The 16643-nt window shown below is 47.3% G+C and overlaps 1 protein-coding gene across 2 annotated transcripts; it reads right to left on the reverse strand.

Moving 5' to 3' along the window:
- Positions 1-278: 278 nt before the first annotated feature.
- On the reverse strand, positions 279-15617 carry LOC140392816 (uncharacterized). Of its 2 annotated transcripts, XM_072478473.1 has the most exons (5): positions 15144-15610; positions 11246-11391; positions 8160-8267; positions 6769-6872; positions 279-692 (listed from the first exon to the last, which is right to left on the reverse strand). In XM_072478473.1, exons 1-5 carry the CDS (start codon positions 15300-15302, stop codon positions 520-522), a joined length of 690 nt encoding a protein of 229 aa, XP_072334574.1. In that variant the 5' UTR covers positions 15303-15610; the 3' UTR covers positions 279-519. The 2 variants fall into 2 exon arrangements, with proteins under 2 accessions (XP_072334574.1, XP_072334575.1); XM_072478474.1 differs by lacking the exon at positions 8160-8267 and having other exon boundaries at positions 15144-15617.
- Positions 15618-16643: the final 1026 nt, after the last annotated feature.

The raw sequence follows: 16643 nt of genomic DNA on the forward strand, positions 1-16643 counted from the left end.
CGCACTATAAACAGTGAAGAGAAAAATGCCAGGATTTCCTCGGGGCCTCTCTGCTGCTTGGCTGTTAGAACTTTAGTTGGAGACTTGGCACACACCGTCGCAATGCGCACAAACAGAATTTCTATCAGAGTTATGGCAGTGGAGCAGTTAGAAAGCCCAATGCAATTCACTTCCATAAATCAATCTTTCATAGAAGGCTCTGGGCCTTAAAATTCTGAAACTTTGTTTTACGCAGGTTCCAAGATTTATGGAATCTACAATGAACACAGACTTCGCAGTTTTTGGATGAAAAGAAGAATTTATTTTTTTTACATTTTGCAAATGACAACTAAAAAACGCAACTGGCGGTGTAAGGATTTTTAATCTTGCCTTAGAAACTGTTATGTTTTTAATTTTTTTTATCCTCCGGCGGATGAATAATCAAGAGGTAGATTTGACCAGATACAGAGAGAAATAGTTAACATTTGAATGGGATGGAAGCTACTAACAGTCTTAAAATGCCGTTAGGCGATTGGTCAGTCAAAAGAGGTTTGTCTGAAGCATGAGATTGATGAACTCTTCCATGTCCACTGTACCATCGCCATTAGTGTCCACCTCTTCGATCATCTCCCTCAAATCTTGGTGTGAGAAGTGGACACCTGCAGATTTGCAAGCGGCTTTGAGATTGTCAAAGGTTATCTTTCCATCACCATCTGCAAATAATCACATTTACACACTTTACATAAAGAGCTGATTTTCTTATATTGCTTTTCCGAGTTGTGCTTTCCTCGCTCTTCTTTACAGTTGAGGGCGCGGTAGTTGCTGCAGTAAAAACTATTTGTTGCTCTAGATCTACTTGGAGATTGCCGGCAGGACCTTTTGGGCAAAATTGAGGTATTTCGGTAACAAATCTCAGCACAAACATCAAAAGCTGAGGTTACGTACACCTCGCACTGATCCCCGAACCTTTGGACCGAATAATCAGCAATATTCATCGAAGCTGCAGAAAGCATTTCTATATTCTTGTCCTTGTTAAGATAAGAGTTACTGGGCAGTATTGGAATTGGCTGCGATCTCGCTGCCTGGGCAGCAGCCCGGGCGAGGGATTGGAAAAAGACTTCTGTATGCAAAACAGTGGTGTGAATCTACAGCATTAAAAATGAGAGGAGGAGAGAAACTGGAACAAAACTGACCCGAGTTCAGTTCGCCAAAGAAAGAACCTTCAAACGGGCATCAATTGATTGTTAGATTTGATAGATTGAATTACCTTTAGATAATTGACAGCAAGTTTATTTTTCCTTTTTTAAACGGTTGTTCCTGAAACTATTGTGCTGCTGGGTGTCACCTTGAGGACAACTTGAGAACTGGTAGTACAGGGTTACCAAATGTAAAGAGCTGGCAGAATAGTGGAAGCTTCAGCTGAACGTCACAATCACTAGTTACATTCATATACCCCTTGTCATGGTAGGAAAAATATTACAACATGGGGCGGCACGGTGGCACAGTGGTTAGCACTGCTGCCTCACAGCACCAGGGACCCAGGTTCGATTCCGGCCTTGGGTGACTCTGTGCGGAGTCTGCACGTTCTCCCCGTGTCTGCGTGGGTTTCCTCCGGGTGCCCCGGTCTCCTCCCACAGTCCAAAGACGTGCAGGTTAGGTGCATTGGCCATGCTAAATTGCCCCTTAGTGTCCAGGGATATGCAGATTAGATGGGGTTACCCGGATAGGGTGGGGAATGGGCCTGGGCAGAATGCTCTTTTAGTGGGTCGATGTAGACTTGATGGGCCAAATGGCCTCCCTCTGCACTGTAGGGATTCTATAGTCCTTCTACGTGCTATAAGGACATATGACTGGACACAGATGTTAATAATCCAGAGACATGAGCCTAAATCCCCAAATGGCAGCTGGGAAATTCAAAATCAATCAATTACTTTAATTTTGAGAAAATCACTAGTGTCAATAACCGTGATCATAATACTACTGGATTGCTGTAAAACCCCAAATGCAGAGATGGGATGCACTCCTGTTTTCACTGGCGGGGAGGGTACAGACGATCAAGATGAACGTACTGCCCAGGTTCCTCATACCGATGTACATCTCCAAGGCCTTTTTCAATTCAATAGACAAGATGATTGATTGTGACATTTGGGGGGGTGGGGGGCTTGGCCCGCCCGAACCTACAGTACTACCACTGGGCAGCCACGACGGACAAAGTGAGGGGATGGGTGAAGGAGTCAGGCACGGAATGGGTGAAGATGGAGGAGAACGCCTGTACAGGAACGACCCTCCTGGCCCTCGCCACGGCAGTGCTCCCATCCCCGCCAGCAAAAGACTCAACCAGCCCAGTGGTGGTAGCTAACCTGAGAACTTGGAACTTCGGTATGACCGAAATGTCCATCATGGCCCCCATCTGTGGCAACCAAATGTTCGCACCAGCTTTGCTCGATGCCACCTTTAAGAGGTGGGGACAGGACGTGGGGACAATGACGGTTAGAGACTTTTACACTGAAGACAGACCAACGACCGTAGAAGAATGGAGAGACTGGAACTACCAAACGGAAGCGAACTCCGCCATCTACAGGTCAAAACCTTTCTCTGCAAGGAGACAACAGCATATCCACAAAAACCGAGAAGCACAATGCCGGAGGAGTTACTGGACGTGGACAGTCTGGGGAAGGGGAACTGTGGGGACCTGTACGGACAACTCTTAGAAAGGACACGCTCTCCACTGGACAAGACACGGGACAAATGGGAGGAAGAGCTAGTGACGGAAGTAGGGTGGGGACTCTGGAGCGAAGCACTGAACAACTCCACCTCCTCATGCACAAGGCTCCTCATGCAGCTGAAAGTGGTGCACAGAGCACACCTGACAAGAACCAGAAGGAGCAGAAATAAAGCAATTTACAATAACTCTTATACTCTAACATTATGAGTACATGTGAATTAACAGCACGCAGGTGTCACGTCACACTACACTGTAGATGACAGATGTAACAAAAGCAGATTCCATGAATTTCTCAACAGCCCACATAGGCATTTGTCACATTGTAAACCAACCAATTTCACTGAAACTGTGGGTGAGATCTACTTGCTGTGACGCGAAGCCTCCTGCGGGCTTCCTGGCAGCCACTCCGCCTCACGGGATCTACCCAAGTCCGGAACCCGCCCACAATGGGTGTAACCAAGCCACACTCACGTAAGAGGACTTAAACATACTAAGGCCTACTCACCCAGGATCTACCGGCCTCCCGGCTTCTAATGGCTTCCCCAGGGAGTCCCCAGCCGGGCGCCGTTCAGTACTGGTAAATGTCGTGTAAGGTACACTGGCTGCAACTGGATGCAGTTAGATCAGAAAGATACTCCAGACCTTGAAGTTAGTTCAATCAAGTTTTTTAGAACTAATAACACAGCACAGTTGTCTGTGAGTTCGACTCTCTGCTAACTTAAGTGTGGTTACTCTGTCTAACATAACCAGACTAGCTCTTAGCCACGTGGTGGGGGGGTGAGATTGTAACAACACCCTTGACTGACTCTCTAGATGTTCATCAGTGGAAAGAGGCGGACTGTGAGTGCCTCGTGTCTTTTATAGTCAGATCCCACCCCTGAGTGTCTCAGGCCATTGGAGGTCCCTGGGTGGTCAGGATTGGTCAAGGGGGCCTCCTGGCTCTCCCCTGGATTGTGGGCACCTTGGCTCTGCACAATTGGCCTTGGCACTACCCTGCCAAGAGTCAGGGCCTGAGGGGGGCCATGCCCATGAAAGGAGGTTGGGGGAATATGAAGGGTGGGGGTGCAGGGCAAGTAAGAAGGGGCCTCTGGAAGGTTGGGGGATGATGGGTGGGGTTCCTGGAAGGGGAGGCTGTAAGGGGGTTTGGGAGGACCTAAGTGGGGGGGATCCCAGGGATCCCATAATGGGTGTCCTCACTTGGGTGGGGGGCATGGAGTAATGCCCATGTGTGTGGGGGGTGACATTGCCCATGGGTGGGTAAGGGTGCAGAGGACGACCCTCAAGCTCACTTAGCGATCAGGACCCTTTCAAAGTGGCGGCCTGAACTCGGAGTTCCGCTCCCCAGTGATGAAAAAAGTTCCTTTTTAAAAGAATCAGAGTATCCAGTTCATTCTTTTTCCCAATTAAGGGGCAATTTAGCGTGGCCGATCCACCTACCCTGCACATCTTTCGGGTTTGGGGGGTGAAACCAATGCAGACATGGGGAGAATGTGCAAACTCCACACGGACAGTGACCCGGGACGGGGATCAAATAGAGGTGGCCCACCAGTGGAATTTACTGGTCCTGCCGTTGTCAACGGAATTTCCCGTTGACTGTCCCCTTCTTTGCCAGGAAACCAATGAGCTGTCGGTGGGACCGGAATAACCTGGGGCTGGTTTAGCACACTGGGCTAAATGGCTGGCTTTTAAAGCAGAGCAAGGCAGGCCAGCAGCACGGTTCAATTCCCGTACCAGCCTCCCCGAACAAGCGCCGGAATGTGGTGACTAGGGGCTTTTCACAGTAACTTCATTGAAGCCTACTTGTGGCAATAAGCGATTTTCATTTCATTTCATTTTTCATATCCCGCCGGTGTGAACAACCGGTAAATTCCACCCATGTATTGGCTAAACCGGTGAGAAACTTCCCAGGTCCAAAAAAGTGACTAAGTGTCGTTTGGATTGTGGTGGGGAACTCGCCGACTCTGACACTTAGAAGCATTTCTGTTAGATCACGCCCTTGTCTTTCTCATGAGGATTCCAGTCTTCGCATTTGAAGATCTCGTCTTGGTATTCTCTTTAAAGGTTGGCCCCACTTGGACAAAGAACATAAGAACATAAGAACTAGGAGCAGGAGTAGGCCATCTGGCCCCTCGAGCCTGCTCCGCCATTCAATGAGATCATGGCTGATCTTTTGTGGACTCAGCTCCACTTTCCGGCCCGAACACCATAACCCTTAATCCCTTTATTCTTCAAAAAACTATCTATCTTTATCTTAAAAACATTTAATGAAGGAGCCTCTACTGCTTCACTGGGCAAGGAATTCCATAGATTCACAACCCTTTGGGTGAAGAAGTTCCTCCTAAACTCAGTTCTAAACCTACTTCCCCTTATTTTGAGGCTATGTCCCCTAGTTCTGCTTTCACCCGCCAGTGGAAACAACCTGCCCGCATCTATCCTATCGATTCCCTTCATAATCTTATATGTTTCTATAAGATCCCCCCCTCGTCCTTCTAAATTCCAACGAGTACAGTCCCAGTCTACTCAACCTCTCCTCGTAATCCAACCCCTTCAGCTCTGGGATTAACCTAGTGAATCTCCTCTGCACACCCTCCAGTGCCGTACGTCCTTTCTCAAGTAAGGAGACCAAAACTGAACACAATACTCCAGGTGTGGCCTCACTAACACCTTATACAATTGCAGCATAACCTCCCTAGTCTTAAACGTTATCAATAACCCACCTCACAGGGTTTCAATCTCGCCTTCCAAGATTCCTTCCCCTTGGATCCCTGAGCTACATCTTCCAAGCATAACTTTAGATTGTTGACCGTGCTAAGCACAAAGTCACCAAAATTCAGTTGCCTTCTCAAACCTTCAGGGCTCATCTCATGCCCACATTCATTTCAACTCTGCTCCCTGCAGCTAGGTCTTGAATTTGGAGCTTATTAGTCTGCCCATTTCTTTATCTTCACCCAAGGGACCTATTTCTGTCCTAAGGCTGTTGTCCCTTTCCTAGGCTTATCTTTCGGGACCTCTCCCTGTCCCCTGCTCCCATGGCACACCTGCAAGATCAGGGTGCTCCATTCCAGGTCATTAACCTGCCTCTTTTGCACCATTCCGTTTATTTTTCTCTGCAAAGGCGCCAAGGCCAGTCCCCAGCCTGAAGAACGCGAAACCACGGAACTGTTCATCTGCAGCCAGTTCCCAGCCACCGCATCGCGCGGTGCATCGGGAACTGGAGTTCACGACCTCTGAACTAAATAGAACTAAGTATAGCTTTCCGAACAAACTGTAGAAAATTTGACAGCAAGTTTGTGCCAACAAGATCCTACAAACAATACACGGTGGCACAGTGGTTAGCACTGCTGTCCAACAGCACCAGGGTCCAGGTTTCGATTCCGGCCTTGAGTGACTGTCTGGAGTTTGCACGTTCTCCCCATATCTGCGTGGGTTTCCTCTGGGTGCTCTGGTTTCTCCCTAGTCCAAAGATGTGCAGGTTAGGTGGATTGGCCATGCTAAATTGCCCCTTAGTGTCCAAAGATGTGCAGGTTAGGTGGGGTGAGAGGGATGGAGCTGTTTAGCACAGGGCTAAATCGCTGGCTTTGAAAGCAGACCAAGGCAGGCCAGCAGCACGGTTCGATTCCTGTAACAGCCTCCCCGAACAGGCGCTGGAATGTGGTGACTCGGGGCTTTTCACAGTAACTTAATTTGAAGCCTACTTGTGACAATAAGCGATTTTCATTTCATAGGGCGGAGGATTGGGCCTAGGGTAGAGTACTCTTTCGGAGGGTCGGGGGAGACCCAATGGGCTGATGGCCTCCTTCTGCAGTGTGGCGATTCAAAGATAATCTGTTTTTGGCCTGTTGATTAAGGGTTATATTTTTGGCAGGATACTGGGGATACCTGTTCGAAATTTTACCAGGGGATTCTATTACATCTACCCAGACTGGGACCTCAGTTTAATGTCTCACCGGGAAGGAAATCTGTCATTCTGCCATTTTGTAATATGGTGCCTTGTTATACCCTTAAATATGTTGCCCAGTGATCATTCCTGACTGGGCTTTGAAAGTTGCAGTAATGCTACTTACCACAGTCAAACAGACTGAATCCCTGTTTGATTTCCTCGTAGGTGTCTCTGGCATCTCCCTGGCGTTCCACTACAATCTCAAGGAAGTCAGCAAAACTTACTTTCCTGTAGAAAACACAAAATTAAGAAGTGGTGAAGTTTTCCGACACCCGTAACCTCAGTTCTGCCACAAACATTCACTGCAAAATAAAACCAAAAAATAAATGAAAAGTAAGACAAAGGTAACTGAGGTGGAAGACAAGGCAGACGGAAGCAATGGATGTCCCGGTTTTCTCAGTAGGTGTTTGCTATGTGGTAGGGGATCAGTATAGGCAAGTTAACAAGTTCCTATTACCTGGTTCATATTCATATCAGACAAAATGATGGTGGGGAACTATAGTTGCCCTCGGTACCTGTGGATTACGATGGGAAAAATAGGTTGCTTTTCCACTCCTGGGTGGTATGCAATGGCATTAGGAAGCTGCGTCCAAACATGGCCAAACAGGTCGACTGTCAACCCGTAAATCCTTCTAGCATGCCTATGGCAGGCATTATGAGCGGGAGAGACTCCTGGACAGCCATGCTCCGGTTCCCGCCTCCGGATAAAATAAGGAAGGTGAGCAGCAGGAAAAATGACCGGGTGTAAAACCACCTGCCAAATCCAAACAAAAAAATGATATCAAGGTGATCAACCAGCAAAATGGTGACCACAGGTAATGTGGGCTGGTTTAGCACAGTGGGCTAAATAGCTGGCTTGCAATGCAGAACAATGCCAGCAGCATTGGTTCAGTTCACGTACCGGCCTCCCTGAACAGGTGCCGGAATGTGGCGACTAGGGGCTTTTCACAGTAACTTCACTGAAGCCTACTTGTGACAATAAGCGATTATTATTATGTGGGAAAGACCGAAAGAAGGAAAAGAGGATGTGGAGTGGGTTTTCCAGCAGTCGATCTTTCCCATGTGTTGCATGGGTCCTGCCACCGGGGAAACTGTCTTGGATGGGCTGGGGTCTGTTCCGGCGGGACTGGAAGATACCGCTGGCAGGAACGGCCGGAAAACTCAGCCTGGGGTATGCAATGGGATCTGCTGGTACATGGACATGCACTGGAAATCTTAGAAAGACAATGATTATCCCTACAGGCAAGTATCCTATGGATTCTCACTGTCTGGGATCTCAGGTGAAGAACAGATCTGTGGGTGAGGGTCCGTGCTGGTGTCCATTCCCCCAGCAGAGGTTAACACTTTCAGCGGCAGAGCATAGAGAGGAGAAGAAAGCAACCCTGCTGGATGGGATTGTGTAATATGAAGAGCACTGACAAGCAAATGTCTTTTTGTGAGCCATCAAATGTAACCACGTTGGGATAGAAGTGCTGACTGTCACAGCGAAATATGGCCGTTATCAACTAAACTTACTCTTCTTTTGACTCCCCCAAATTCCTCAGCGTGTTCCTCAGTTCCTGATGACTGACACTAAATCCTAGGGTCCGCAGAGCAGCATAAACCTCATTTGTACTTAGATACCTGAGCAAAAGAGGTAATTAATACACATGAAGCCTCTTCTTACGTTAAATAAATTACATCCCATGAGTTTTTGACTGTACTTGGTCACAGTGTAACTTTTCAACATGCGCTGCCTGATTAGAATCGATTACAAACTTTTCTGCATTAACAACAACAGTTTGCATTTATGTAGCACCTTTATCAGAGGTTCTACGCAGGAGCATTATCAAATGAAACATTTGACACCAAGCTATGTAAGAAGATATTAGAGAAGACCATAAGATTGGTCAAGGAGATAGGATTTAAGGCGCTTCTTAAAGGCAGAAAGAGTAGAGAGACGGAGTGTTTTAGGGAGTGAATTCCAAATCTTTGGGGTGTTTGAACGCATGGCCACCAAGGGTAGTGCGGCAAGAATTGGATCATTGGAGGAGCATAGATATCACAGAAGATCTTAGAGCTGGAAGAGGTTAGAGAGATTGGGAAGGGCGATTTGAGAATCTGAAACGTGAACCAACTTATATCAGTAGACACAGGAGTGATGGGTGAATGGAACTTATTGTGATTTAGATTACAAACATGAAAGACTCCATTATTTGTAGAGATGGAGAGGGTGAGAGGTCGGTGATGCTTTTAAAGGAACACTTGAAAAATAGTTTAGAAACTTCACCTTAACCTTTATTATTATTTTCACAAGTAGGCTTACATTAACACTGCAATGATGTTACTGTGAAAAGCCCCTAGTTGCCACATTCCGGCACCTCTTCGGGTACACGGAGGGAGAATTCAGAATGTCTAATTCACCTAACAAGCACGTCTTTCGGGACTTGTGGGAGGAAACCGGAGCACCCGGAGGAAACCCATGCAGACACGGGGAGAACGTGCAGACTCCACACAGACAGTGACCCAAGGCAGGAATCAAACCTGGGACCCTGGAGCTGTGAAGCAGCAGCGCTAACCACTATGCTTAAAAATATTTTTGAGTGTCTGCAGGTTGTGAAAAGTGCTATATAAATGCAAGTTCTTTCCTTTCTTTGTTGAGGACAATGCCAAAATGGAGTTTTAAACTGAACCATTTCTGATCATCTCACATTTGGCTACCTTTGGATTCTTTATTCCAAATACATAAAATTTGTATAAAATTCACTCAATTAACCATACACTGAAGATCATGATCTCATGATATTATATGAACTGTAACAACTCATTTGAGAAAATCACAAGGCAATTATTCATAAGTAAAGGTTAGAGGAATTATGTGCTAATTGTAACCTTCCAAACGACAATTCTTAGGAGCAGATTTCATTGTTCTGGTCCGACCAGTTATAATGAACCTGTTTGATTAAAACAGATCTACAAAAACGGCCAAGCTGCAAAATGTAGATCGTCATTTTAACTAAGTCTTAATATTTCATGTTCTTTTGATCCTGAAAATTTTCCTAAAATAAAGCACTGGATCATTATGAGAAAAAAACTCCAATACACAAGACAAACTTAAGGATACAATTTATCTACTTAAGGATACAATTCTTGCTATTATTGGTAATATTGCCCTTTGAACCCAGGCCTGAACGTGAGTCCTGGGGTGTGTTGACGGAAAGAAACAATCCCAGATTCATTTTGTTCAATTTTTCCCACCTATTGCTCCATGAATTGTATCCTCTCTTTCATCCTCCTGGCTCGACAACAATGCAGCCCTCAATCCGGGTACACAGAATCCCTACAGTGCAGAAGGATGCCATTCAGCCCATCAAATCTGCACCGACTCTCCCAAAGAGCACTCTACCTAGGCCCACTCACCCTGCCCTATCCCTGTAACCCCCACATTTGTCATGTCCAATCCACCAAACCTGCACACCTTTGGACTGTGGGAGAAACTGGAGCACCTCCCGGAGGAAACCCACGCAGACACGGGGAGAACATGGAAACTCCACACAGTCACCCAAGGCTGGAATTGAACCCGGGTCCCTGGCGGTGTGAGTCAGCAGTGCTAACCACTGTGCCACCGTGCCACACACCTGCATTGGCTGCTCACATGGATTAATAGGATAGAGGTGCAGTTATGGGTTGCGCCTGGGTTTGCACAGTTGTGGAACATTCCCCTCTGATCCCGCAACTCTCCCCTCCTCCCTCCAAAACCGCCCCAACCACGGCACCTCCATGTTCAATGCAGCCGAAAGCAGGGAGTGAACATGACCATTTATTATCCACTCACTTTATTTGCTGAGCATTCACATGAGCCACTTTACCCCAACATTTTGTTTCTTGTAACATAAAAAACTCCGATGTATTTGTTCTATTCTAAATATGGCAAAAAATCCAGTTAATTTTGAGACCAAAACGAAACTGCAAACACGATGTTATGTTTAGCCCTTTCTCCCCTCACAGATACTGACTGGCCTGCTGTATATTTTCAGCATTTGCCATTCTTGTTTCAGTCTTAGCATCATAGGGTCATAGCACAGAAAAAGCCCGTCTGCCCATCGCATCTGCGCTGGTCAAAAATAACCACCTAACTATTCTAATCCCATTTTCAGCACTTGGCTCATTCCCTTCTAAATATTTCTTAAATATTATGAGGGTCTCTGCCTCCACCACCCTTTCAGGCAGCGAGTTCCAGACTCCCACCAGTCTCTGGCTGAAAAGGTTTTTCCTCACATCCCCTCTAAACCTCCTGCCCCTTACCTTAAATCTATGCCCCCTGGCCATTGATCCCTCCACCAAGGGGAAAAGTTTATTCCTGTCTACTCTATCTATGCACCTCATAATTTTATACATTTCATGTCCCCCTCAGTCTCCTCTGCTCCAAGGGAAACAACCCCAGTCTATCCAATCTCTCTTCATAACTAACACTCCCAGGCAGCATCCTGGTAAACCTCCTCTACACCCTTTCCAGTGGAATCACATCCCTCCTATAATGTGGATTCCTGCAGTGGGGCTTGGTTTCCTTTTGTTTTCTCTGTGAGTCCTGCGCTGTCTGGAAAGTTTCCTTTCACACTCACCCTGCGTTACTTGTGTCCGTGGTGTCAAACACTAGTCTGAGATCCCGGATGTCCTGGGCCGTTAGTTCCTGGTCGATTTTGTCAGAGAGTTTTCCCCGAACAATTTCCTGCTGTTCAGCTTTCCAGTCCTGGAGAAAAGCCAACATCTGGAGAGGAAGGAACAGCGAAGAGATCAGAGATCGCCGGATTTCCCCAATGGCTCAACGGTTAAGGGCACCAACAAGCGCCTTCAACGTATTAAAATGTCAAAAGGCCGTTCACAGTTATGTGATCTCATAAAAAGATGACACACGAACTAACAGGGAAACAGGTCACAGGTGGAGGTTAAAGGCTGGATTTTCTTGGGAGGCAGAAAATGGCAGGTGGGACCCGATTCCAGGATTCTGCTCCTGTTCCTGGCACCCCAAACCTTCCTTGCACAGGTTAAGGGTGCGGGTAGCGACCCCACATCCTGCCCTCCTGACCAGGCAGGCTCTACTGTGGGCGTAGGTAATTCTTGCCCCCCCCCCCCAACAATTTCCATGGACTCAGGTTAGCATCTCCATAGCCCTCAGAGAAGCCGGAACCATAATCTGAATCCACAACCTCTTAAGAAGTAAGTTTGAAAGGTATTACCCATGCTCCTCCAACAACTCCCAGGCCTCCTCCATGCCAACTCATGTCCCACAGCCACTGCCCATGACCCCTCATATTCCCTATGCCAACTCATTGCCAACTCATGCAACCTCCATGCCCATTCATCCATTATACACCATGCACATTACTAACGAGCCACATTAACAATGGCAGGTTGGAGCTGCTGGAAAGAAAAAGCACCTATACGCACATCTTCATTTAAAATTATTAATAATAATAATAATAATAATCACTTATTGTCACAAGTAGGCTTCAATGAAGTTACATAGAACATAGAAAATACAGCACAGAACAGGCCCTTCGGCCCACGATGTTGTGCCGAACCTTTGTCCTAGATTAATCATAGATTATCATTGAATTTACAGTGCAGAAGGAGGCCATTCGGCCCCTTGAGTCTGCACCAGCTCTTGGAAAGAGCACCCTACCCAAACTCAACACCTCCACCCACCACCAAGGGCAATTTGGACATTAAGGGCAATTTATCATTGGCCAATTCACCTAACCCGCACATCTTTGGACTGTGGGAGGAAACCGGAGCACCCGGAGGAAACCCACGCAGACACGGGGAGGACGTGCAGACTCCGCACAGACAATGACCCAAGCTGGAATCGAACCTGGGACCATGGATCTGTGATGCAATTGTGCTATCCACAATGCTACCGTGCTGCCCTTAAGAACAAATAAATCTACACTATATCATTTTCCCGTAATCCATGTACCTATCCAACAGCTGCTTGAAGGTCCCTAATGTTTCCGACTCAACTACTTCCACAGGCAGTGCATTCCATGCCCCCACTACTCTCTGGGTAAAGAACCTACCTCTGATATCCCTCCTATATCTTCCACCTTTCACCTTAAATTTATGTCCCCTTGTAATGGTGTGTTCCACCTGGGGAAAAGGTCTCTGACTGTCTACTCTATCTATTCCCCTGATCATCTTATAAACCTCTATCAAGTCGCCCCTCATCCTTCTCCGCTCTAATGAGAAAAGGCCTAGCACCCTCAACCTTTCCTCGTAAGACCTACTCTCCATTCCAGGCAACATCCTGGTAAATCTTCTTTGCACCTTTTCCAGAGCTTCCACATCCTTCCTAAAATGAGGCGACCAGAACTGTACACAGTACTCCAAATGTGGCCTTACCAAAGTTTTGTACAGCTGCATCATCACCTTACTGTGAAAAAATCCTGCTGTTCCGATAACTATAAAAGTATCAATCAGATAGACCATCAAAGTAGCAATAATAGACACTTCAGATACTTCATTCTTTTACATCTTGTTCAAATAAACCTTGAGACATTGGGCGTCATTCTCCGACCCTCCGCCGGGTTGGAGAATCGCCGGGGGCTGCTGTGAATCCCGCCCCCGCCGGTTGCCGAAGTCTCCGGTACTGGATATTCGGCGGGGGCGGGAATCGGGCCGCGCCGGTTGGCGGGCCTCCCCGCTGGATTCTCCGGCCCGGATGGGCCGAAGTCCCGCCGATAAATTGCCTGTCCCGCCGGCGTGGATTAAACCACCTTTTGAACGGCGGGACAAGGCGGCGTGGGCGGGCTCCGGGGTCCTGGGGGGGGGGTGCGGGGCGATCTGGCCCCGGGGGGTGCCCCCACGGTGGCCTGGCCCGCGATCGGGGCCCACCGATCCGCGGGCGGGCCTGTGCCGTGGGGGCACTCTTTTCCTTCCGCCTCCGCCACGGTCTCCACTGCGCATGCGTGGGAAACTGTCAGCGGCCGCTGACGCTCCCGCGCATGCGCCGCCCGGGGATGTCATTTCCGCGCCAGCTGGCGGGGCAACAAAGGCCGTTTCCGCCAGCTGGCGGGGCGGAAATTCCTCCGGCGTCGGCCTAGCCCCTCAATGTTGGGGCTCGGCCCCCAAAGATGCTGAGCATTCCGCACCTTTGGGGCGGCGCGATGCCCGTCTGATCGGCGCCGTTTTGGGCGCCAGTCGGCGGACATCGCGCCGTTTCAGGAAAATTTCGCTCATTGACAAAAGAGATTACAGAAAGAACAACTTAATCAATCAAGCAAAGTCAACAATTCACTTTGGTAGCCAAAACAGAACTCCCCCACACCCCACTTGGAAGTGGGATCTGGGATGCAGAATTTCTTTCCTTCTCTGTTGTCAATCTGCATCATGGTTAAGACATTTGGACTCAAAGCATGATGCAACTGTCATAATATCCACGCATGTATATAATGAAGTGCAGACAGGCAGTGATTGACACACAGGATGACCAGTAAGCACACAACACAGCACAGCCAATCACCAGACAGGACACCACCACTATAAAGCCAGAGGGCACTAGGTTTCCCGCTCTCTCTGGACCCAGCCACTGAGACAGTCAGAGTCCACGAGCTAGCACAGTGCAAACACCATGCGGTAGCTAGTAAGTCTGGTCAGGCTAGTACAAGGTCTCCAGTCAGTTCAGTATAGTGTCGACCCACAGTTAAATATGTATGTTAGTTCTATCGTTCAATAAAACCGTGTTGGATCTCCCACAGTGTTAGAAGTCTGTTTCTCGCATCACTGCATCAAGTGCAGTCCACACCGAACCGACCTGCCTAACACATCAGCAACTTGATGGACAGGTTTGTGAAGGATTGGTAGGAAGCTCCAGCCAGTTATTAATGTCAATGCTGCCATGCTTCAAGAAGAACTTCAGAGTGTCTTTCTCACACATACATAATCACATGCACTGACTACACACTCACTCGGGGACACACACACACACACACACACATATATCTTTATCTTGAACACCAATCAGGATTTGCTTCAAACTAGCACAGCCAACTTTCAATACTAATCCTTTCATTATCTTTCTTTTCACCTTCACCCGAGGATCAGGTTTGCCTCTGAATGATATTCACTTGGAGGGGTGCCTGTGGTGGTACAGGTTGGGAAGAGGGTTGAGGTGATGGTGGGTTGGTTGGTGGCTATAGATCCGTGACACAGTAAGAAAGTCAATTTATTATGAGAGGAAGGGAGGAGAAATATTTGGGCAGGAAAAGAAAGCAAATTCACAATCAAATAGGTTTATGGTAAGACACTGAGGAATTGAACGATCATAAACATATACAGGCTTACTCTTAGTCACCCAATTGCGGGTGGTACCTTTTCGTTCCCAAGAAACATGCACAACAGAGAAGATGGAAAGAGCATTTGAAGAACGACTACCACGGCAGACTGAGCAGCACCAAATATTTTTTGATCAACTCTTGGCAATGAATCATGATTTAAAATAATGAGGATTAATTACAGTCTTACCTTCTCCCTCAGCACAGGTGGTGGGGGTGCAAAATCAGCTTTAAGAGAATCTGGAGGATTTGTATTAGGATTGATATTAATCACTGAAGTTTTCTGAGGCTCGTTTTTGGTGACCTTTTTCTTCTTTTTCTTTACAATGGTTCTCTTTTTTGGAGGCATTGCCCGTTCTGTAACAATCGAGGCCTACTCCAGCTTGGAGGGAAAGGTTTAAAACTTGGTTACTATTAGCAACCCAAGCCAACAGTCTTTGCCTCTTGCTGTAGGCATTGAAGTGTATCACCAGAGGGTGCTGTTTGAACTGAAACCAGCTGAAGAGATTTGTGTTTCCCTGTGAGTCAATTTACTTGACGAAACTCTTTTGTTGATTGAATTAAATTGATGACTGTAGCTGCCCTACCTGTAGTCAATTCGTTTTGTGTCATTAAGAAATTTGGAGTTTGTAGATAAACAGTCCTCGTGGACTGCAATGCCCTAAGGGTTGAAGACAACCAGTTAAAGTTGCCTTAAAAGGTGTGGCTTTAGACTGAGGCTCAGATTTTCGACCCCAGGTAGGCTGCGTGGACTTGGGAGATGTTCCGGCTCGGTGAACCCAGCCTTTAATAATACCTGCCTGCAGCTCGGGTTTTTGGCTGGAGGGGGTGGGCTGAAATTGGAGTTGAGGCAGGCGACCTTGGACGAATGCGGAGGCCGGTGTGGAGGTGGGCTGGGTGCAAGGCCTGCCTTCCTGCTCTGGCACTCTGTTCAAATAAATAAATAAACAAATAATAAAGCAAAAAGAAATCCTCCAGCCCTCACCCCTCCAGACCCTCTCTATGCTCCTTTCATGCCAATTTGTGTCAACCCCTGCCCCTCCAACCCCCATGACAACTTAGTGCCAACTCATTTCAGCCCATGATCCCCCAACACGCCACTCTTTACCCTTACCCCCTCTGTGCTAACTCACAATGTATTCTTTCACACTTCCCAGACAGCTTTGACACTTTCTCAACAGCTTTGACACTTTATGGGCAGCTGGATAGTTCCTTAACAGTTCTCTGACAGCTTGACAGTTCCTTGACAACTGGACACTTCCAATGCGTTTGTGTGCTAAAAAAAGTGCATAAACATGTTTAATTCTAATAAAGGGTGCATTACATCAGAACATGTGATTTAGGAGCAGAAGTAGGCCATACAGCCCTTTGAGCCTGCACCACCACTCAATAAGATCATGGCCGATCCAGTTGTGGTCTCAGCTGCACTTTCCTGTGTGCATCCCATAATCCTTGACTCCCTTGTCAAATAATAATCTGTCTAACTCAGCTTTGAATAAATTTACAGCTTCAGCCTCCACTACCTTCTAAAGAGAATTCTACACTCTAATGACTCTAATGAGTTCTAATTTCCCTGATGCACGATCAATTACACAAAGACGATAGTAGGATGTAATTGAGGCTTTATTACACTGAGATGTGTGGCCTCCTACAGCAGCTGACGAAATGGCTGCTGTACTGGGAGCACACA

The sequence above is a fragment of the Scyliorhinus torazame genome, chromosome 16 (assembly GCF_047496885.1).
Source record: "Scyliorhinus torazame isolate Kashiwa2021f chromosome 16, sScyTor2.1, whole genome shotgun sequence".
NCBI classification, from domain to species: domain Eukaryota; kingdom Metazoa; phylum Chordata; class Chondrichthyes; order Carcharhiniformes; family Scyliorhinidae; genus Scyliorhinus; species Scyliorhinus torazame.